The sequence below is a fragment of the Hydra viridissima genome, unplaced genomic scaffold, assembly GCF_058129835.1.
Source record: "Hydra viridissima isolate aposymbiotic clone 2 unplaced genomic scaffold, HvirCarnegie_v1 scaffold_12, whole genome shotgun sequence".
NCBI lineage: Eukaryota > Metazoa > Cnidaria > Hydrozoa > Anthoathecata > Hydridae > Hydra > Hydra viridissima.
The window spans coordinates 8,121,029-8,146,058 of record NW_028324311.1 but is presented as its reverse complement, the minus strand read 5'-3'; the positions used below and the strand labels follow the sequence as shown (position 1 = coordinate 8,146,058).

The 25,030-nt window shown below is 28.6% G+C and overlaps 1 protein-coding gene across 20 annotated transcripts; it reads left to right on the top strand.

Moving 5' to 3' along the window:
* The first annotated feature begins 1,647 nt into the window (after positions 1-1,647).
* On the top strand, positions 1,648-24,868 carry LOC145194167 (uncharacterized). 20 transcript variants are annotated; one of them, XM_090069626.1, is made up of 18 exons: positions 1,648-1,782; positions 7,966-8,304; positions 8,522-9,512; positions 9,603-9,661; positions 9,772-9,859; positions 10,016-10,161; positions 10,367-10,474; positions 13,922-13,968; positions 14,356-14,471; positions 14,689-14,869; positions 15,075-15,138; positions 15,350-15,392; positions 15,538-15,598; positions 16,336-16,435; positions 16,772-16,885; positions 19,268-19,314; positions 24,151-24,273; positions 24,419-24,736. In XM_090069626.1, exons 1-18 carry the CDS (start codon positions 1,690-1,692, stop codon positions 24,477-24,479), a joined length of 2,781 nt encoding a protein of 926 aa, XP_089925752.1. In that variant the 5' UTR covers positions 1,648-1,689; the 3' UTR covers positions 24,480-24,736. The 20 variants fall into 20 exon arrangements, 14 of the variants coding, with proteins under 14 accessions (XP_089925752.1, XP_089925756.1, XP_089925754.1 ...); XM_090069630.1 differs by having other exon boundaries at positions 9,772-9,826; positions 24,419-24,734; XM_090069628.1 differs by having other exon boundaries at positions 10,391-10,474; positions 24,419-24,734.
* The last annotated feature ends 162 nt before the right edge of the window (positions 24,869-25,030 follow it).

Here is a 25,030-nt window from a genome sequence, read left to right as displayed (position 1 = left end):
AATAGAATTAGCCTCACCTTTATTTTTTGTTCTAATTTAACAAAAATCGCAGTGAAACAATTATGAAATCTACTTTATTTCTTATTACTTCTACTACAACTAAAAAGTTTATAAATTAATATGTTTAATTAATTACAAATGGAAAAAAAAATTAAAAGTATTCAATTTGTGGAGAAAATTGAATTAGCCTCATTAACGTTATATACAAAAAATAAAGAAAATATTTTGTTTTTACGCTCATTTAGTATTTAGTACTGCTTCCTGAATTTTTAATGACTTCAAATATGCGGTTTGACATACTAGTCACAAGATTTTGGATAGTTTCTATTGATATTTCATTCCAAGCTTCTCTGATATGAGTTTTCAGCTCCAAGGTACATTCAAATTGCTTACCATTTTCATAAACCTTTCTAGAAAGTATTCCCCATAGATTTTCAATTGGGTTAATATCTGGACTACGTGCGGGCCATTCCATTACGTGAATATTTTTTTCTCTAAACCAAGCTTTTATAACCTTTGAATTATGGATAGTAGCATTATCTTGTTGGAAAGTGAAATTTTCAAACATCAATTCCTCACCATGTTCAAGTAAACTTATTTCTAATAAGTCAATGTAGTCCTGTGAATTCATTTTTGTTGAAATCCATGCCAGTGGAAGTTTTCCAGCAAAGGAAAAAGCCCCCCAAACCATAACATTTCCACCCCCAAAGTTACGACTCATCCGAGTTTCTTTCTCTTTTCGAAGATCGTGCGAGTAATATTGTTAGCCATCAGGACCATCAAGATTGAACTTTTTTTCATCACTAAAGAGAACTTGATGCCACTCTTCTTGCCAAGACATGTGTTCTTTCGCAAATTGTAATCTAACTTTTTTATGACGAGCAGTAAGTTTTGGTTTTGGTTTACGCTTTTTCCAAACTGTGTTTGTATCTTCATGTAAGATTTGTCTCACACGTTGAACAGATACAGGTAATTGTAAATCAGCACGAATTTGAGATGCAGTCATGTGCTGAGCAGCAGCACCACGTACAATAACTCGTTTAGTACAATTATCAATTTTACGTTTGCCACCACTTCCCTTATAAGCTCCATAATTAACGCCAATCTTGAAGTAATTGTTAACCACTTTTGGAGATCTTTTAATTTTCTTTGCAATTCCCTTATTAGATAAGCCTGTATCTTTGTATGCTTTGATTACTGCTAATTCTTCATTCGTTAAACGCTTACCACGTCCCATTTCAAATTAAGGTATCAAAAACCAAATGTTAAAAACTTTATGAGCACTGATTTCACAGTCTTTGTTTAACTTACAAATAATAATAAAAAACTAACTCACAAATGCGTATCACCAGATCAAAATATACAAGTAAACTGAAAATAATTATTGATGAGGCTAATTCTATTTGTTACCGCAAATATCAAGTATTATACATTTAATGGTTTTATCAAATGTACCGCAATTTAATATATTATAATCTAAAAAGTTGTTGTTTGTAACAATAATTATGTGTGTGGATACAAAAGATGTACCGCACAAACTTGTTTACAGATTTACAAAATATTGGATCAGTACATGTTGAGGCTAATTCTATTTTCTCCACTGTATTTAAAACATTTTTAAATCAATAATTAGAACCACATAAATTCTGAGAATAATGTTTCCTTTCTCGATAAATTGGACTACACATAATGGCGGCCAAAGAAGCAAATAAAAACTCCAAGACTACAAAAAGAAAAAACAAAAAGAAAAAATTGATTATTTATTCATGGAGACAGCAATACGTAGGATTTTGCAGTTATATTTTATGAATGAGTTAGGGTGTTTTTCTTTAAATTAATGATAAATTCAAACTTGACTAAAATGACTTAACTCCAGTATGTGTTGCGCTTGGGAAATTCCATGTAAAATTTTGACAGTCATTTCACCCACCCCCTCAGATTTCCACTAAATTTTAATCAGTGGTACCTATCAACTTTCAGCCAATATCTTCCACTGTAACTGGAATTATTTAGAAAAAGGTACAATTAAAATCTATAACAGAGAACATGGGCCCAAAAAATGGGATTTTCTGTCTAAAGTTCAAAATAGCATATAATGGTTCAAAACCATCTTTTTTATTTAGGCGTTTTAATCTTTATGTTTTTTGGAAAGTATTTTGTAATTTATTTGAAATACTTTTTTTGAGAAGTATTTGTATTTTGAACATTCAAAATACAAAATGCATTTCTCCTTTCAGCTGAAAAATGGTTTTTTTAGTGCTAATATGAACTGTTTGTGTCAAGAAGATTTTTTTTATAACAAATCAGTATTGGCTAGTTCTTTGTAGTACTCTAGACAGTTAGGCTATTCATTACACTGCAGCTCATAATGTTTAGCATGAGCCATTTTGTGTTACTATATAAAGTCTCATATTTACCAAAACGTTCTAGCTTAGTCTAAGACATACAATACCATGGTACTGAAAACCTGTTAATCTATATATGAATAGTTCTGTTATAGCACTGTTACATATGGTATACTGAATAATTTTTTTTTCACAGTAGGGTGTATACACTTATTGAAGGAGATAAACCACTGTTTGAGCAAAAGTATTTTGAAATACATTTGTATTTTGTATTACTATTTAAAATTCAAAAATGCATTTTTGAATTTTAAATAGTAATACAATTTTTGTATTGTATTTTTTCAAAAGTATTTTCCCCAAGTCTGTAAGTAACATTAAGTTAAAATACCTTTTCTTACACATAAATATGCTCCGTATAATTTAAGCATATATATATATATATATATATATATATATATATATATATATATATATATATATATATATATATATATGGGTCATTCTCCTGAAAAGTAACATTTTCAATAGTTGATAAAAAGTTAAATATAAAACTTTTTTAACCAAATTTTTTGTGGTTATAGCTTTGAGTATATGTAATCATTTGAAAGTATCCACACAACTCGTTAAATGTCAGTTTACTAAAAAAAAATTCAAAATTTATAGCCTAATCCACAGATGTGACAACTTTACCACAGACGTGACATTAAGAGTAATATCACTTATGCTGTAACAGCTATAAGTGTTGTTCAAGTAATTTTCAAAAATAATAATCATCTGTAATCAATAGTTTTTATTAGCTAACATAAAATAGTATATGGTACAAGTTTTTAAAATTTTTTTAAGTGTTATTAGTACATAAATTAGCAAATGTTTTTGAATGGCAAATTTTGTAGAAAACTGTATTGCCCCCTGTTGTTGAGGTTTGGCTGGCACAATATAAGCACTACATCGCCTTTATCAATGACAGAGATGTCATCTTTCTCCGGAAACATGAAAAATTCCTAGCCAGATCTTCTCAAAAAATTTATGACAAACTCATTTCTATCTGCAACTAAGGCTTGAATTAACCCAACATAGTATTTGACGATTTGTTTGGAAGTTTGAAACTTCACAATCACAAAGTCATTCATTTTAATAGACTGGCTGTCCTCCTCACTATTGCCATAAACACTGTGATAACTTAGTCTTGTCTTTTTCTTTTTACATTTACTTGGGCCTTGGTTTTCTTGCGCCAAACCTTCGGATACTGTTCCTTCAGCAAGTACTTTCTTCCTTTTCAAGGATCGTTGGCCTGGTAAAGTATTTAAGGAATTTCTAAAAACAGAAGCAAATAAAATTATTTATAAAAAAAAATTACAAAATTAAATAATAGTTAAGTAAGGTTTTTGATGCACAACTTATTTCAATATTTTATGAAAATACAAGGCTCGCTGAAAAACTAAATGTTAATGTTCAAACATTCTTGATGGCTAAGTACCTAGAACAATGCAAAAGTTTGCAGTATTCAATATGAGCCAATTTAAATTTATACATTAAAAGGATACAAGGATGAAGATCTGTCAAAGATTCAGTAGTGATTAGTACTTCTCCAATACTATAGTGATTGGATTTTGTACCATTGTCACATTCAGTGCATGTCAGCCTTCTCATATACAACGTTTCTTTTTTAGTGGAACTCCAAACACCTCATGAACTTGTAAAGTCCCCTTGAAAGTTGTTAGGTTTTTGGGTACACATTTCTCATAGAGATTGAAATCTGTTTTTTTAATAGTATAGATGGTTATACTGGGACACTTTTTTTTTATTTCTTCAACCAAACAATTAATATCAGGAATATCTTTCCCTTGTCTTATTATTCTGTCTGCCGTTCTTTTGATACATCCCCATATTATATCACGGGCACCTTTTCTGTGCCTCTTTTCTGTGAAATGCCATCTCATTGTTTCAGCTCCAAACTCTTATTGAAAAAAAGTACCTAGCAAATAGAACATGGACTTGTTTCGGTACTGTTGAGAAGTACTATCGCTAAGAAAATGAACTGTTTTAATGATAGGCAGCTTTTCTTTCAAGTCATTAATAACAGGCTTTAAATGTGCACAGATCCCAACAAAGTCGTGTTGCCTGTTATCTGAAAATGTACAGTAAGATTTGGTCTTTATTTTGTTTTCAGAAATACTGTAATAGTACGCCACAACTGTATGGATTGACACTTGGTTTCTCGATCCACCAAAATGGAGCGATTGAATTTCTTTTGAGTATTTGCAAATGTAATTTTCTGAAAAATCACAATAAATGAAAATATCCCTAGGCCCCAAGTTATTTTTTATTTCTGATGTAGCTTTGTACTGGTGTTTTATATTGCATACATGCCTCATAAACTTTTCCAACAAGCTATTAATAAAATGTAAAAACAGCTGTTTTTTAGTTAATGTTAACTCTTCTTTTACAGTTTTGAAACATGTCTTCATTTTACCTTTTACCAAAACTTCAGCTATTTTTTTTAGACCAATGGGGAAAAGTTGCTTGTTCATTCTCAAATTCTTTACAAACTATTTTTTTTGTTTAAACAGCATACTCAACATTTTCTTTCTAGGCACAATTCTCTCAGCTCGCCATCACATGTTATACTTTTTAGCAAGTCATTGGGATATTTATATGACGACATCTTTAAAGTATACAACTTTTCAAGAACCAAAGCAAAATTCTCATGGTCAATACAAAGACAAGTATCTCATTTACGGAACTCTGGTTGAACTACCCAAAAGGGTCTCAATTTACAAAATGTGCTATAAGATGTTGAATTGAACTCGTTTGTTTGTTTAAAGTCATTATATAAATTTAACATTGTATCATTCAATAGTCTTTTCTGTTTTTTCAGTTTGTTTCTTGTTATTGTTTCTTTTTTCCCAGCAGTAAGCCTACTAGAACTATCTTTTTCTAAAAAGTTTTGTACTTCCATCTTAAGTTTTTGTTGTTTCAGTATATTTGAGAGTTGATGTGTATGGTATGGATTGCGTGGTAAGATATATCTAGAAGTAAGATTGTTAAGGCTTCTTTGAAGTCTGTACTTCTTTATTATCTTTCTGCTTAATACCCTGGCAAAAGCCTTTTTTGGTGTTAATACATCTCTCAGTAGAAAAATTTGATTGTATTTGTGTCTTTAACACTTCGCTAAAAAGCAAGCTTTTCTTTACTTCCTTTGAGCATTTTGTACCACTAATCATTTTTTTATCCACCTTTCGAGGAGTATTATCTTTTGCAGACTGCAGTCTGTAGAATTTTTGTTTGTATTTATCACCTCTTTGCTTTAACAATTTGTTTTTTTCTTCTAATTTTTGGATTTTTTTCTTTAACCCATCTCTATACTTTCTACAAATTTTTAGCCTGCTGCTATTTCTGGAACTAGATTCTTGACTGGGACCAGGAAGTACATTGAAGTCTAGTTCATTGTCGATAGGAATATTTACAATTGGACTTTCAGGTGATGTTGACAAATATTCAATTAGTTGTTGTCTTTTCTTTTTCATTTCTCAACTTCTTTTGGTCCTTTCCTTCCAACCTTTTCTTACTGATCTTTTATCCCTTTCTGAATGTTCATGAATTTTCTTCTGTGTTGCTTTTTTTCTTTCTCTGTCTTTTTGTTTTTGTTCTTCATACTTTTCTGGGTTTTCAGCTTTTATCTTCTCCCTCGCCTTTCTCATATTTAGTTTTTTCTATCTTTCCCATCTTTGTAATCTAATAATTAATTGGCTAAATGAGCAAAGTTTTAAAGTATTAAAAATAGTATAAGTAGACATTAAAAAATCCATATACAAGTAAAATTGTTATTTGTTGTCACACCTGTTCCACTGGTGTCACATCTGTTGCTTCCTGTATTCCACAGATGTGACATCCACAGACGTGACAGATTAAAGGAAAAAGCCTTAAAGGGGTGCTATGTTTTGAGGCTAGGACTCTGTTCCTCTTGGAGTAAACATGTCCAAGTAATAGCCAGTAATTAAAATTATTGCTTATAAAAACATAAATTTATATACTCTATAAATGTTTACCACAGATGTGACACACTCACACTAACATATTCAACTTTTAAAGCTTCAACGCTTATTAACACTAAACAACTCCACCAAACCTTCCTTCAATTTTACTCATTAATAAAAATGTCTGATATTTCAGCTAGGGCAGCAACAGAGAGCACTACTGCTTCATCCTACAGCTTTTTTTTTATGTTAACAACTCTATCTATAGACGTGACACTTGAGCTGGTGACACAAGCTTCAATCACATAAAAGTTACTTTGAAAATATGTTTTGAGGAAAATAATATGTCAACTGTAATTTTGATGTATTTTTAATTATTTATTATGCATTAAAAAAAAGTAAAGTACTTCTATCAAAGATTAAACTACTTGGGATTAGCAAAAGCTCTGGGTGGTGACATTCCACGGGCGAGACTTGTCACAGTCTGTGGAACATAATTTATTCACTGAAAATACTATTTTGGATTGGGTTAGATTAGTTTAACATTGTATGAGCTGTAAATTTATTATTTGTACACGTTAAAAATAAAAATAGTATTAACTTGAAAGAAAAAACTAGTGGTGACAGTATATTGCTACCTTTCTGGAGAATCACCCATGTGTGTGTGTGTGTGTGTGTGTGTGTGTGTGTGTGTGTGTGTGTGTGTGTGTGTGTGTGTGTGTGTGTGTGTGTGTGTGTGTGTGTGTGTGTGTGTGTGTGTGTGTGTGTGTCTATACACATATACACACACACATATAGTTTATAAAGAGTTGAGATTGCTGGTTTGATTAATAATACTCTATGTAATCATATTAGTCCTAGATTTCTATTTATGAGATATAAATATATAAAAGTTAAAGGGGTTTTAATATGAAATGTTATTAAATTGTGTATGCATGTAGCATACACAATTTAATACATGCATACACAATTTAATAGAAAGAAAGTTTTATAAAAAGCTATAGCATTTATAATTTAATAGAAAGAAAGTTTTATAAAAAGCTATAGCATTTATAATAAACATAGAAATGATAGAAATTTTGTATAAATCATATATACGACCACATTTAGAATATGCAAGTGTAATATGGTGTCCCTATCTGACAGGAGACATAAAAAGGCTGGAAAGAATTCAATGCAAAGTAATTAAAATCCCTTCAGAATTAAATAATTTATGGTATGAAGGCCGCCTTAAGTATTTGAATTTAACCAGTTTGTATATAAGACAACAGCATGGAGACTTAATCCAAATGTATAAAATTGTTCATGGGTATTAGAAAATTCAATTGTCAAATTTTACATTTCCAGTTATTGATAAACCTAAGATTCATACACATAGGCAAGGGCATAAATTGAAGATTGAACTAGTAAAAAAATTGTCCAGCAAGATTTAATTTTTTTACAAACAGAGCTGCAAAATTGTGGAATACCTTAAAAACCGAAGTTACTAATGCAATATCATTAAACTCATTTAAGGCTATTTTATCGTTCAAATGTAGTTACTAACATTTTGATAGGTTCTTCAGGGTTACATTATCTCTGCTTCAGCATTGATATATTATTATTGTTATTATTATTAATATTTATTTATTTATGTATTTTAGTGTCATATTGATTCTTCCTTACTTCCATCAGTTGCATTGGTAATAGCTATTCCAAGTGCCAAAAATATCAACCTACGTTCCTCACCTTCCTCTTTAACAATTGCTATAGGATCTGTTACAAAGGTTTTGCAGCTGTTTATTGGGGAGATATTTTATACCAAAAATGATCCTGAGATGTGTCTAGATTCTTTAAATGATACACAAAAACATTCTTCAAAAGTTGTAATTAATCCAGCTGTTCCAGCTATGCACATATCAGCCCAACCTTCAAATAATTCTGTTAATGTTTTTGCAAGCAAATCAGAAAGTTTATATGCAACAGTGTTAAAGGTAAAAAAGGTATTATGCATTTTTCAAGGTTCATGAAGGTATTGTGCAGGTTACTGAAAATTTTTAAGTATCTTTGAAGCACAATTGTGTAAAATCTAACAGAGGTTATGTGTGCTTTAATGATGAGTTGTAATACTTTGTTCATAAAACTTCATTTTATGATGCATCATGATCAATTATAGGAATATTTTTTGCAGTGAGGTTTAAATATATTTTTTAAATTTAGTGTGGACCTAATGAAGGCTCTGATAATGAAGATATAACAACTGTTAGTGAAATAGAAGGAATAGCTGAGTATGGTGGTGTACATTCTTTTTTTGGAAAAGAAACTTATCAAGAAAATTGCAAAGCATTTTCCTCTTCTACTCCAAATAGTTGTACTGGAGATAATATTGTTAGTTGCAGTTCAAACAATGTTTTTGGTGCAGAAAAAACCAAACACAATAGTATTCCTTTGCAACCTGTCACTACTTGTGCATTATCAGATCCTAATTCATTTTCCTCACAAGATAATGTCACTGAAGATAATATACTTACATTTCGTGGTTGCACTCTTGATCAATCCATTCCCACACAAACCCTAAAGTTAATGGAAGAAAGTGAAGATAGAAGTGATTTATCAAAGCGTGGGGTTAAAAAAAAAAATAAAAATAAAAACAGTTTAAGTTCATCTTTTAATAAGAGCAGCTCATATAATAAGTTTGTTCAGCAAAAGAAAGTTGAGAAGGAGTTCATTGAAAATTCATCTAAAAGCTCTATGCAGTTAAAACTGCTAGACTTCAAAGAATATGATACTCCTTGTAATCAAATGCAAGAGACTATGCAAAACACTTCTTTAATGAATGATTGGAATGATTCAGTAGAGAGTCAATATGCAAATCAGAAGATTGTAAGAGAAGACAAATCCTCCTCAAAAAGTGTTAAAAAGAATTTGGTATTTCAACCAAAACTCTTTAGCAGTCATTTAAGTTCACATTCTCAAAGTTCACATTCTCAAAGTAAATTACAAGTTCAAACAAATTATACCTTACCTGAAGAATATCTTCATATGTCCAGTAAACAAAATATATCAAAAGATGGAACAAATAATGGAACAAAAATGATTAAAAATAAAAAATCCACTGCCACTGATAAAAGAGAAACTTGTGTGAAGCAAATGGAGCTTAATGAGAAATTACAACAAATATTTGATGCATTAAATTCTTTAATAAAAAAAGGTAAATATAAAAGTTTATTATTAGTCTTATTCCTAAACTTTAGTATTAAAATTTTTTTATCTCATGATGATTTTATTTTTATCTACCTAGAGCTATTTAATGGTGGTAATTTTGATGAAATTAAAAATGTAGTTGGTAAATTGAATCAGGTAGACTAATAGATTTTTTGATATAAGTTTTAAAAGACTTTTGAGGCCTAAAGTTATGTTACAAATAAAAAAAAAAAAAAGAAAATAAATTGGTTTCATTTTTTTTTTAGTATTTGGAAAGATTAAATAATACAGTGAGAAATCATAACTCTGAGCCCAGCAATGGTATATCTAACAATCTTTCTGGACTATCTAAATGTCTGTGGTTTATTTTGAGTCTTATTGATATTGTTGTTTGAAATGAGTTTTACAGTTTCAGTGTTCTGAATTTATAATTATTTTTAAAAATTCCTATTTAAATATATAGTGTTGGTTGTGTAAAATTTGATTGTTATTTGTTTATTTAATTTGCAGGTCAGGATTACATCAAGCATTTACAACAACAAAACAAAATCTTAAAAAATGAAAATGAAGCACTAAGAATTGTTGTAATGAGGTTAAATCAAGAAATAACTAAAGTCAAAGCAACAGAAGGATCTGTTGTCACTGAAGATCCATATGTTAGCTACATGATTTTTATACAATTTTTTTTTAAAAAAAGTTATACTTATTATCATGGTTTATGTGAATAAACAGCCAGCTTAGCAATAAAACATAAATATTTGTTAACTCCATTAAACTAAAAAAAAAAAAGATTCTTTTTTAAAAAATATTAGTTACAATTTAAGAAAACTTCTATTTTTGTGTAAAGCTAATTCTTTTCAGATAAATATCAGGTATTATTTTCAGATAAATATCAGGTATATATCTGGATTGTTAGTAAGTTTTGATCAGCAACTGCAAGAAAAGGAAAATGCCATCAATGCACTAAAGGTATTTCCTAAATTATGTTTAACATACACAGATTTTATTTATATATCAACCCACATACATTACTGAAAAAGAAAGTAGTACCTAGGAGATTTTTGATAAATTCAGGACAAGATGGTAAAAAGTTAATATTAAATTAAAAGTAGATATACATTTTTATTAAGTTTTATCATAAATAGTATTGGTTAAAAATGTTGAAATTTCTTACTGTAGATAATGGTTTTACAAATATTTAGTGTGAACACCTTTGTTTGTAATAACTTTCACTTATATTATTATGAAGATTTTCAATAAAAGTGTAGAGGATATTGTACCATTCCTCTTGTAGAATGTTCCAAAGCTCATTTAAGTCCCTTGGCAACCTTTCCATCTTTGTTGTTGTCCATATTCTATAATTTTCAGATCTGGGCTCTAAAGAGGCCAAGACATTATTTGACATACCCACTTTGCTTCTAGATTTGGCAAATACTTTTTTACTAAATTACAAGTGTGTTTTTGATCATTATCCTGTTGTAGGATAAAATTATATCCAATTATTAGTTGTCTAATTGTAAAATATTTTTGTATTTTTCTCTTGTAAGCTTTTCTTGTATTCTAACAATATCCCCTACTCCTTTAATTTAAATACATCTCCAAGCTTGTTTATTTATTCCACTATGTTTCACTGTCATTGTTATATAAAGTTCCATTAATGATTCTCTTTTTCTTCACTTCACCACACTGGTATCTATTTCTCCCAAATAGCTGAAAATTTGAATTGTCTGTAAACAATACCTTTTTTGCCACTCAATAAATTGTTTTCCAAATTTTAATCTTTTTTATTGCCTTTTTATAATAAAGGTTTTTTGATAGCCACATAGCCCCTTAAGCAAGATCTTAACAAAGATTGCTACACAGTACATGGATGTACTATAGTTCTGGTAGCTTTTCTGAAGTCTTGACCAAGTTCTGCACTTACTTTTTTATGGTTTTTTAGTGGTGATACTTTTAAAAGCTGTTTGTCATGTGGGATTAACTTTTTGGGATAATAAGATTTCTTTTCATCTACTACATCACCAGTTTCAATATATTTCTGAATTATTTTTTGAATCAAGGATTGGGAACAATTCACAGTTTTAGTTATTTTCACTTGATTATAATCCTCTTCATGTAACACAATCATACAATTTCTTTCATTTATTGATATTTTTGACTTTATCAGTGTTTAAAAGTATTGTTCTCAAAATAGAAAGCTTTTGAACTCAAAAAAAATTTTTATGACAAAAAAGTATTATAGTCGCAAAGAGAATTCAATAGTAACTAAGAAATCAGACCAAGTATAGACAAATTTTAATTAAAATAACTTTGCAAAAGTAAGGAAACGTGATTTAATTTTTTGCATAAATAAAGTACATATCTATAAAAATATAAATCACAGTTTATTTTCTGATGTTACCTCCTTTAGTTTTTACCACTTGCCCTAATCTCTTAAAACTTGATTACATGAAGTACAGAAAGTTTCTGGTGAAATTTTGTCCCAGCAATACCTTAACTTAGCTTTTATTAATGTTATATTCTGGTGAGAAGATGGACAAGAATTGCTTTCCAAAATACTCCAAATAGCAAAATCAGTTGGATTTAAATCTGGTTTAGAGGGAGGCCAAAAATTCTTTTCCCATAATCCTGACATATTGTCTTTGCACCAATCTTGAATAACGTTTACAGTATGAGTTATGGCTCCACCTTGTTAGAGATTGATACCAACCTCTTTAAACGTCCTATCAATCCAAAACATCTACTGCTCTTTTAACAATTTCAAGTAAGCATAATGGTTTGTTTTTACTTCCTCTTCAAAAAAGATAAGGGGCTTTTTTTCATCTGTTGAGATTACACCTGCCCAAACCATTATAGATGCTGCAGCTTTTTGAAGCTGATAAGCTACTCACTCATTCACTGGGATGTCTTTTTTTTTCTTGTGTGTAAATTTGATTGTTCTGATTATTGTGTATTGCTTGCACTGTAAATAGTTTCTCATCTGTCCATACCACTGGAGGTTGTGTTTCTTCCTTGAGCTTATCTAAAAGAAGATTCGCTCTACTCAACCATTTTACTTTGTTGGTTTATGACAGCAGTTGAGCTTTGGTCTTTTTAAATGCTGTAAGTTTTAGATCTTGCAATATGGTTTGCACCGTACCATAGCTAACATTTGTTGCTAATTTTTTATGCTCAACTCAGGGTTCGTCCTGATTTTTTCTTAAGTGTTCTTAATAAGATTTGGTGTTCTAGTTTTTTGATTCAGAGTGGTTATTACCTTTGGAAGAGTAGATCCAGTTTTTCTGAGATATTTTAAGATGTTATCGACCCCAGATCAACATAATATCATTAATTGATCATTTGCTGTAAGAAGTTCACACTTAACTTCTTATTGAAAATGAGTTCCTGTTCTTTTACAAATTTGTTTATTACAAAGGTTACTATCTTTTTTTAAATTAATTTTTTTTCTACCAATTCTTCCGTATGTTTCAAGATCTAATATTGATCTTTCGTCTTGCTGGAAGATCCATCTTCTAAGCATTTTTGGTTACTCATTTAAGGCAACATATTTTCATTAATTGTGTCTCTGTGCATCCTTTGATTCATGTTATCTTTAAATAGTAAACTCAACTAGTGTTTTTCCATTCTTCACAGAAAACAATCATTTCTTTACTACTTCTTTTGTTAATAAATCAACAGGCTTCATTTTGTTATGTTAACACTGCATTTTACTTTAATTCAAAGGCAGTTCAGAATTCAAATTTACAACATTTTCTTAGATCAGGGAACAAGTTATTCTTGGTATTCCAAAATTTTTCTTATTCTTCGTTCTGTTCAAAATTTCTTTACTATTCGACAAGCTGAATTTGGCATAAAACTTTGATGCTACTTTTCTATATACTTTTGTTTGGAAAAACATCTCTAATAACCATTTTTTTTTACAGGATAAGTTTGCTCATTTTTATTTGCTCCGTTAATTTTTTGAATTGGATATTTTTGGTTCACTGCTTAAATATTGTTTTGGCATGAAAAGTTATCTTTATTGTTTCTTATATTAAATTTAAAGAAAATTTTATAAAAAAGGAAATAACTATCTTAAAAATTTTTTTTTATGGTTAAAAGTTTAGTCCTCCATAAATATTGAAACAAAATGAAAGCTTTTATTGCGTAAAATATTTCTTAAAATTTTTCTGGAAAAGTTTTTTTTTTAAACAGACTTTTAAAATCTTGATAAACATTACTCATTCTATCTTATCAGGCAGACCATGTCTTTATGTGTTTCTTGTTAACATAAAATTGTCTTTGAGTTTAATAATGGTTATTTAAATGAAATATCTGGATTGTTTGATCAGTAACTTCTCAATAGGTTGAATAATATTTTACCTTATGTTTGCATTTGTTGAATATATATTCAATGTACGAGTTCAATTTTTTTAGGTTTCTCTAGAAGAAATGAAAGATAACATGATACCTAAAGAAAAATGGTAATTCTACTAACATTTTGAAATCCCTACAGTTTTTTTTCTTTTTTTTTTTTGCTTAAGTAATCTTACAGTTGAATTGTTAACATAATTTAATCTCCTTGTTGACGATCTGAAGAGTTGGTTAACATATTTTGTCAACACTCTCCTTACATTTGACACCCATCTGCCCCCTATGTAATTATACATATTCATTTTCTAAACTCTTTTCCTACATTCCCCCTTCTCCATAATTAATTTTAAATCAATTGTAATTTAAAACTAAGCTCCTTAATTATATGGCATGAACAATCCTAGTTGTAAATAGTTTATACATTTTTTTAATAATTGTTTAAAGTCATGTGAAACTGCTACATAATTATAAAGAAGTATTTATTGTAATTCCCTTAGGAATTTATTAAAGCGGCAAGCAAAAGTTGTTCTTGAGGAAAATGAAGTTTGTACAAAGCAGATGCAGCTCTATAAAGAAACTATCTGTAAATTAACCAATGAGCACTCTCAGAAAAGTATTTCAGATTTTTAAGATGTTTTCATTTTGTTAAGTTATTAATTTTAAAGTTTAAAGTATTGTTAATTTTGAATTTTAAGATATTATTAATTTAAAAGTTTAATGTATTATCAATTTTAAATTTTGAAATATTTATGTTTAAAGTTTTATCAACTTTGTAACAATAAATTCTCAGTGTGAATTTTTGTTCTCTTTGATTATCCAAAATATTTTAGTTAACAAATTAGAAAACCAACTGAATGAAGTAAGTAAAGGAAAGAAGCATGCAGAGCAAGAGTTGTTTGAACTGAAAAATGATTGTTCTCTAATAAAATCTCAAAAAGAACAGATTCAAAGAAGTCAAGATAGTATGATAGCTCTTACTGATCATAATAAAGTTGTTGAAGGTTTGAAAAAGTAAGTTTTTCTTAAAATAATTTCCTTACAGTTTTTTTATTTTTACAGTTAATTAAAATAAACTTTGATTTTAATCATTTAAAATGCAAAAACATCAAATCAATAAAAATGTACTTTTTTATTGAAAATCTTAATAGTAATTTATACTAAAAAGAAATTTTGATTGTTAAGGTTGATTGATGTTGAAAATACTTTTTACTTCCAGTGAGCACCAAAATGAAATAAACAAGCTTCTCACAAAAGTTGATGATTTGTGTCTAAAACTTACAGTAAGTTGCAGTTTCAAGAACAAAATGATTTTATAGTAAATCAGTTTGCAGTATTGAAGGACTTTCTAGAAGAATTGTCAATTTTTTATTTTTACTATGTTTTGATTATTTAAAACCTTTAAGGTAAATTTTTGAATTATATTTTTTCCTCAAAGTTTGTTAAATGCTTGTGATAGTAAAATTAACTTATTGAAGTGTGTGTTTATTTTAGGCTTCAAATAAGGAAAGAGTTACTTTAGCTGTACAAAACAGTGGTACAATGTTCTGTTCTTATATTTCTCTTTTTGTTTCTTCTTTAAAATAATATTTGTATTTATACAAAAAAAGGCTTTTACAAAAATTTACAAAGAAAATTATAGAAGCGAAATCCAAGAGAATTGTTTACAATTTTTTTTTTAGAACTATGCGCTGAAAATCTTCATTTTTCTTCTCAGATGAAGTTTATTGAGAAAATTGCCAGGTTTTATTATTTGTTAAATTTACTGTAGGCAACCACAAATTTTATTTAATGCTTGTTTTTTGACAAATATTTATATAGAATAAAAGCTTGAAGCTAAACAAAATTTATTTAAAAAGTGTTAAGAATTTTTATTCAATATGTCCTCCCTCAGCATCAATCACAGCTTCAAATTGACTCAAAGAAAAGAATTTCTTTAAAGTAAAAAAGAGTCAATGAAAACATTAACATAAAGTTGAATTATGAAATCCACCAATAGTTCACCTTTAGTTGAAGTTATTGTTTTGAAGTTTTTAGTATGTATTGTTAGAGTTATGATTTCTCTAACTTTTTAAAAATTTATAATCATAATACTTAAGAATCCATAGTTTAAATCTTCATGCTGAAAATTAAGCAAAAGCAGGATTGATGTTAAATAAAATTATTTTTTAAAAATATATTGTATATTGTTAAACTATTCTGGATTATGCTTTAGTTTACTGGACAGCTACAAATCCAAATGATAACTTAACTGTAAAAATCATCCTACTTAAATTATTTTCTATAATTGAATTCATTTTGAGTATGAACTTAAAAAATCCTTCGTTAAAGAAAAGATTTATTAGTTAAATTATTTAAGATGACGTAGTTTGTTCAAAATTGCCAATTATCAGTGTATGTAAATTGTTAATAGTTAAATATTTAATTCAAATGAAGTGTAAAAAAGCAGTATTTGTTTGAAATTTTTTTTCTTACGCTAGAAAGCAGAAAAAGCAACTCAATCATTACAAAAAAGAAATTGAAGTATTAAAGAAAAAAGATCTTTATACAAAAAAAATCCTTTCGCAAGTTATAAAAGTGGTAATATTATTAAAATTATGTAATACCATTTGTTTCCTTTGACGCTAATAAAATCGTTTATTTTTATTTTAAGTCTATCATTGTGGTATTATAAACACAACCTAGGTTTAAGAAGAAAGAAATAAAATCTAAATGAAATGTAGATTAGATGTTAACAAATTTGCAGAAACAGCAATAAATGTAAGCCCTCAAAATCTAAATAAACTCTTAAAATGGTCTTTATTAATACTCCATCTATTTCCTCAATTATCATTATTGTTGTTGTTGTTGTTGTTGTTGTTGTTGTTGTTAATTTGTTTTGAGAAGTTTTACTTAATGCACAATAAAAGTTTTTAGGCAGAAAATGTTAAAAAAGAACGAGATGAACTTGTTTTAAATGAGAAAAAAAATGAAACACTTATCTGTCATCAAGAAAACAAGGAATTAAAAAAGTTACAGCATCTTTTTAAGGTGAGGAATACAATTTTTTTTATCACTTCAGATTTTATTTTTACTGTTTAATGATTTTAAATGAAAAAGAAGTCAATCAAATTCTTTTAGTAGATTAAAAAAAGTTATCAAGAATTCATTTTATTGACATTGAATCTGATTAGAAAAGGTTTAAGGCATTTGTATTTGACCTGTAGGTCTACAAAGAGGGTGTTTCCGGGGGAAATTTTTTGAAACTTTAGTTTTTTTAGGCACATCAGAAGTCACTCAAATATTTTTGTTAAATTTTTTTGAATTTTGATTTGAATTTTTTTTAACAACTTTAAAAGAAGAAAATAAATGTTAATGTCCTTTTGCAAAATGAACTTCTTTGGTTTCTATGGTTCTATTGGTTTGGAGCCATTTTTAACATAAAAGACATTTAGAAAAAATTCATAATATTATTTTGCAACAGGAATGTGGAGATGAACTATCAAATATAAAAAAATTGTATTCAATTAAATTTAGATTTTATGATAAAGAATTTATCATTGAATTAAATTTTTCAGCTTTAGATGGATTATCTATAAAAGGATTGATAAAATCTTATCAATTTTGTGAATTACTTTGAGAAAAAAGTTACCTTATTGAACAGTTGTTATGAAATTATATATGATTATTACAAAGAAAAAGTTGAAAAAAAAAGAACTTGAAACAAAAAAAATGGATTCAAGTTGAAGTGTAGGTTTAGAATATTTAAAACATGGTTGAAGAATTATGAATATAAATCTTCATTTCAATGGAGGATTTGTTAATCTTGAAATAGAAAGAATGAGAGAATTGTATAAATGGAATGATTGTCTTGATTTACTAGTTGCTAAAAAAGTAGACTTGTGTAATATAAAGCCATCCACTGATGTACAAATGATTATGTTTCTGTAATGGGAAAAATGTGCGATAATTATTCTGCTCAATATCAATTTTGATTTGCTGATGCAATTCAATTAACAATAGTAGATGTATGACAATAGTATGATAATAACAATCAAATTACCAATGAAAAAGATCTTGATAATGACTTTAATGAAATTTTTGAGATAAAAAACATTTGATGTTGAGCCATCAATATTAGATCCTGAAATGATATCCATGTGAATTTGAATACTGTTTACTATTAGAATACTAACAGTTTTTTGAAATTCTTGGTAAGTTTGTGTGTACTTAATATTATTTACGTCTAAAACTGATGAAAATTTCATAGCTATTTTCCAACATTAGTATAGATTTTAATATACTTTGATTTGCTGATATGCTTATATGGTATTGATTGTTAGTACTATTATAATGACCATTTATCTCTATTTGTTTTTGCATAGCACTGTAAAAAGATGATAGCTCATAATTACTCTCTGGTATATGAACGACATTCCATGTTATTCCACCATATTGAATAGCAAGATCTTAATCTTTGTGAACAAGATTTTGATTAGAAAAATTGTTGTAGCTTTTAAAAGATCACCTGAAAAAACTTTAGAACATTAAAAGATTGATCATTGTTTTAAAAAGTTGGAGCTTGTACTAAATTTGGATCCAAAAACACTTTGGAATTCAATGTTGGCCACGGTTCAAAGATTTATTAAAATTAAAAAAGTAGTTGCTAAATCTCTTGTGGATTTAGATTTTATAAAGTAACTTTTTGATGATGAACTTAAAATGAAAATTTAGTGAAAAAAAGTGTTGAACTAATTGTCTCAGGTTTTGAAAAATGATTTAAAGAAGAGATTACATCAACTTTTTTATGCATAAATTTTAATTTATATAATCATATATGAATGATGTTCAACAAAATTATTTAACAAAAAATTAAGAATTATGAAAAGAATGATAAATTTAGCAAAAATAATGAATAATGACAAAGTAGCAAGAAAAGTTGATAATGTTGATACAAATGAGCCATCTGTTTATCAAAAAGGGAAAAGAAAAAAAAACATTAAAGTTCATTGCAATAACTCAACATAAAGAATTTAATTTATTTGAAGCTTTTAACAGACAATCTTATGGTTTATAAATTCTTTATAACTCTCTTTTGACAATTTGTCCATCATGCTGATGCTAAAAGATCATTTTGTTTAACTGGAATTTTTTAAATTCTATTTCTTGCAATAGTTTATTTAAGCAGCAATTTGTCACCAAAATATCTTTAAAAGTACAATTAAAAAATATATAAATACTTTAGTTATATAATGTATTACTATTTTCCAAAGAAATACAAAGAATATGTGGAAAATTTGTTTAAATTTTATGTATATTTCCTTTATTCAGGAATGGGAACAGAAATCATCATCCCATTCTGCATCATAATGTAATTATGAAGTAGTATTATGAATATTTTAAATATTTCTGTAGTTATTTACGCTTTTATAGTTCAGCAAACTCCAGGCTAGACAAAAATTGCACCAAAAAAATAAAAGGTGATTATTATTATTGGAAGTCAATTGTCAGAGAATTTTTTAATAATTTTTTATGCTCTGTTATAAAAGAATCAAATTATTTTTGAGTACAAATTTTTTGGTCAGTATTTGTGATGAATCAGTCAGTATTTTTTGAAATAAATATTCAGTATTTTTTGGTCAGTATATATATAACTTTGGGTCAGTATTTTAAACAAATGGTCAGTATTTCACTTAAGTTTTGTTAGTATAAAAATTAAAATTGGTAAGTATAAATATTAAAATTGGTCAGTATAAGTATTAAAATTAAGTATAAGTATTAAAATTGGTCAGTAAAAACAGAAGTTGGTTAGTAAAAGCTTTATTTATACACTTTTAAAAAATATTTGATCTCCAAATATTTTACAATATGAAAATGTGATCAGTCTCTTAGTAATGCTTTAGTAGCTTTTTTTGGTCTCCCACGTTTTCTTTTTTCACCAATAGGAACATCTTTTGCAGCCAGTGGGGGTTTACAATACTTCATTCGAATTACAAAACCAACAATATGTTTGCACATGAATTTCTTAAAGAAATCTGGACAACTACATACATTATGTGACCAATTTTCTTCATTCTTAATCATAGTTAAGGTCCAGACATTAAAAGCTTTTTGTTTAAATTGGTCAAAAGTCTTCAATTTCATTTCTTTAATGAAATCTATTTCTGTCTGAGTAGTTTTTATTTCATCATTTGCAGGTAAATAATATTCAGTTGATTCACCTATTTGCTTAGATGAAATTGATTTATTGGTCTTGGCCCACTGATAACCTTTTGTCCACAAATTTAGTGTAATTGTTGGTTCTTGGCTGTATTTTTTTATGTTTGTTGAATATTCATTTGACCATTTTGCAACCATCTCTAATGCAACCTCTTTAAATCTTGAGAATGGATGCCTTTCCCTTAAGTTATCTTCATTTTTCACCACTCTATTAAATGATTTAAGAGCATTATTAGTACTTTTTGTGAAATGTCTAAAGCCTTCATACCAAGTTTGATGAGAATTCAACCATTCTGCTTCAAAGTACCTAGAAAATTCTGGTTCAAGGGTTTTCCATTTTTTCAAAAACAAACCTGAAGCTTTCTTAAAGATCTCTTTATTCTGACCTTTTTGCAATGTGTCTATATCCTCAATAAGTTCATCTTGATGGGATTTGTTCACCATTGCCTCAGCCTTTTTATTAACATTCCGACGCATATGCGCTCAACACATCACCATATCCTTTTTGCCAAAAACATCAGAAAATGCATTTCGAATTGAATCAGCACCATCTGAGATTAATACTTCAGGTTCATACCCTCCCTGGTTGATTTTTGCCAAACCATAAGAAATGCTTTCAAATATAAACTTGAAATCTGCAGTTTTTTCATTGGAAAACATGGCCATTCCAAATACATGAAAATGGGAATCCATATCAGTGGTCCCAACAAGTAACACAGGAAACCCTTGCCAATTTAATTTGTACGTAGCATCAACATGTAATTTATCTTTTCCTGAAACTTGACATAAGAATCTTTTTGTTGATACAAAAATTCGAAATTTCGAATTGTCTTCGACATCATCATTTTCCTCTTCGACATCTGAACCATTAGAGTGAACTATTATGTAGTTTCCTATGAAAGGTTCATCCTCACTGTTTGGAACATTATCATTGTCTATGCACCATTGTTGTAATTCACCAAGAGAAATTGATGTACTACCATATTTTTTGTTTTTGTAAGCAGTTATATAGTTTTAAAGTTGTTTCATTTGGATTTGGTGGCCATTATCTACAAGGGTTCTTAAAATTCTTTTTGGTTTCATAAGCAAGTCACACATTTTGTTGATTTCAGTCTTTAAAAAAGTAGGGATGGCTTCTTTGGACATGTTGTTACTGTCAAATAAACTGCAGCATCAAATGATTACATTGTCACTTGCTGAATCAAATAAACTGCAGCATCACATTGCTCTTTGCGTCTTTGAATGGCTTTACATCTATAGTATGATTTTTTTCCATCATTAGTGTAATTGGAATAATGATAACTCCATTGATCTTCTGCTGTTATCGCTGAAAAAATATTTGAGAAAAAGTAAATAAAAAGAAGAGGAGGAAGAAAGAGAGTGAAAGAGAAGAAAAGGAAAAGAGAGATAGTTAGAGGAGAGAGGAAAGAGGGGAGAGAGCAAAACGCATCTCCTCTCTCTCTCTCTTCTCTCTCCAAATGTGCAATCAATCTATATGTTTGTAGACCTAAATGGCTCTTAGGCCTAAAAGTTTGTTGACCTAACTTCTAGGGACCTAACTGTCTGAGACCTAGCTGTCTGATGACTTAAAAACTGTTTACCTGCAATTGCATCTTTCTTATTTGGGTATGTTTCACATCTTATCCATTCACGTTTTCGTTTCTGTTTCCTTGATTTCAATGATGCTTGCTCTTCTATTGTCTCAATTTCTTCTTCACTAGAAGACTTGTATTCTGGAATAAATTTTTTTTAAACTTTCTTTGTTCAGTACTCAGAAATGGTAGTCTTATTTGCAAATTTTATCTAATTACTTTGGTCAAAGTTCATAATACTTTAGTTAAATTACAGATCATTTTATTTAAGGGCCTATTTATATGGACAAGAGCTAGCCCGTTTGCCGAGCTAGCCCAGAAAACGAGCCAGTTTTAAAATTGCGTTTATATGAATTTTTTGCCAAAAAAATAAAAAATGATATCAAGGTCAGCCTGGCTTTTTCTAGCAGGGCTGGCCTCTTTATCGGTAAGATAGTAACTTTAAAGATGGCGGCTAGCGACAAAAAAAAAAACATTGCATTTTAACAATATGTTTAACTGGTATTACAACACAAATAATGCTTCATAAAAGCCTAATTGTGTTATATAAGTTTTACAAATTTAAATTTGATAATTTTTTAAATATTATTCTTTTACGAAAACGATCACAATCACTTCAAAAGATGAAACAAGCAAGAGAGAGGCGCCTTAAAAGAAAAAATTGTAGTTGCTGGTTTAAAACTGGCAGAACTGATTTATGGTGGTATAATATAATAACTGGTGTAGCTCCCATTGATATATGGAAAACAAATTTTAGCCTTTCACGAGTTATTTTCATGAATTTGGTTTCAGAGTTAAGCCTCTATTTATCTTCTGACCCTTTTTAGCCTAACTCTAGAGCTCTATCAGCAGATAAAAAAAGTAGCTATTACTTTATATTACCTAAAAGATACTGGATCTTTAAAAGATACTGGATCTATATTACCTAAAAGATACTGGATTTATATAAATTTTAAGTACACGGAAGTTGTCAGTTTTATTATTAAATTTAATATTTTACGCGGAAGCATTCAAATTTAAAAAATTTAAGAGTTTATACGCATGCGTACAAATTTATGTAAGAAATTAACCAGCTCGTTTGCCGAGATCTCGGCAAAAAACGGTGAGATCTCGCCATCCGGGCTAGCTCGTTTATTCATATAAACGCAAAATAAAATTAAGTTAAAATATTGATGACATCGATATCTCGGTAAACGGGCTGGCTCGTTTGCCGAGCCAGCCCGCTTTCCATATAAACAGGTCCTAAGTTACAGATCATTAAATATTAGTTTAAAATACAGATCACTTAATTTAAAATACAGATCATTTTACTTAAAATACAAATCATTTTAGGGCCTGTTTATATGGAAAGCGGGCTGGCTCGTTTGCCAAGCCAACCCGTTTGCCGAGATATCGACGTTATCAATATTTTAACTCACTGTTTTTTGCCGAGATCTCAGCAAACGGGCTGGTTTAATTCTTATATAAATTTGTACGCATGCGTACAAATTCTTACATTTTTTAAATTTGAAAGCTTTCGCGTAAAATAATAAATTTAATAATAAAACTGGCAACTTCCGTGTACTTAAAATTTTAATTGTTTTGCTTTTATAAATTTACCAAAAATCCAGTATCTTTTAAGTAATATAAAGTAATAGCTACTTTTTTATCTGTTGATAGAGCTATAGAGTTAGGCGAAAAAGAGTTAGGAGATAAATAAGGCCTTAACTCTGAAACCAAATTTATGAAAAGAAACCGTGAAAGCCTAAAATTTGTTTTCCATACATCAATGGGAGCTACACTAGTTATTATATTATGCCATCATAAATCAGTTCTGCCAGTTTTAAACCAACAACTACAATTTTTTCTTTTAAGACGCCTCTCTCCTGCTTGTTTCATCTTTTGAAGTGATTGTGATCGTTTTCGTAAAATAATAATTTTAAAAAAATTATCAAATTTAAATTTGTGAAGCTTATATAATACAATTAGGCTTTTAAGAAGCATTATTTGTGTTAAAATATCAGTTAAACATATTGTTAAAATGCAATGTTTTTTTTGTTTTTTTTTTGCAAGCCGCCATCTTTAAAGTTATTATTTTACCGATAAAGAGGCCAGCCCTGCTAGAAAAAGCCAGGCTGACCTCGAAAATATTTTTTATTTTTTTGGCAAAAAATTCATATAAACGCAATTTTAAAACTGGCTCGTTTTCTGGGCTAGCTCGGCAAACGGGCTAGCTCTTGTCCATATAAACAGGCCCTTAATTAAATAACTGACCACTTGGTTAAATTACTGACCATTTAATTAAAAACTGTTAACTAAATTAGTTAACTGACAGTTAATATATAATACTGACCATTTAGTTAAAATACTGACCATCTCAATAAAATACTGAAAAATAAAAATAAAAAAATACTGACTGACTCGTTAAAAATACTGCCCATTAAATGGCCACCCATTATTTTTGTTAAAACGTAACTTTTAATTGTAAACGTGAGAAGTTTCATCTATAAAATTTTCGTCTTAAAGATTACGAGAGCAAGAGGAAGAGTTTTGTAAACTTCGGAAAACTTACGAAAATGAGCTAAACGATCTTAAGGATATTGTCAGACAAAAGCAGAAGCAAATCGAGCGGCTCAACGCCAATAAAAGGTTGTTTTTTTTTTAATGTTTGTAAATTACATAGTTACGACGTTAACAGACATTTTAAAAGCGTCACGTGCTGCTTAAGTGCGAATTATTCTTCCTGTGATTCCTTTAGTTAGTTTTACTGAGTGACGTTATTTTTATTTCTTAGCTCATACGATCTGCATTTCAATGAGCTATGGATGTCGTTTCACGAAGATAAGAAAATTTAAATGCAGATTGTTGCAATATAAACTGTTGGTTAAAACTTTTTGTTTTTTAAAAAATGTTTTCGCTCTTTAGCGTTTAAATATTTTCATTAAGTTGTGGGTTCATTTAGTACTATTAAAATTGCAACATGCAATTTGAAAGTAATCAAAATTTCTGATATTTTACAATGTTAATGAATTTGTTTTTTTGTTGTTTTTTTGTTGTTTTTTTTTTGTCATATTTTTTTAACGTGTTTTAAATATATACACAGCTTGTTTATAGTGAAAATGAGAGAGTTATATTTATGAATTCCTAATTTATTTTCAATACTTAAAAAGAGATGTTAAAAGTTGTTCATATTTTTTATTTTATATTTTTATTTTTGTTGACTTGATGTTTATAGCTTTAATGATATATACAAATGTTATACGAATATATAAAATTATATAAAATTATATAAAACGGAGATTTATTATATATTTAAAAATATTTTTCCATATTGCAGATACTATTTTTTAATTATCAGGTGAAATAAGGTTCTTCTTGCTGGTGTCGTCACCAGGTGCTAGTGTCG

Bases quoted from the DNA above. Each gene is read 5' to 3' on its own strand.
- LOC145194167 (XM_090069626.1), top strand. From the start codon at position 1,690: ATGGCGGCCAAAGAAGCAAATAAAAACTCCAAGACTACAAAAAGAAAA. The intron at 9,662-9,771 runs GTAGACTAATAG...TTTTTTTTTTAG, and splicing joins TAGTTGGTAAATTGAATCAG to TATTTGGAAAGATTAAATAA. The intron at 14,472-14,688 runs GTATTTCAGATT...AAAATATTTTAG, and splicing joins CAATGAGCACTCTCAGAAAA to TTAACAAATTAGAAAACCAA.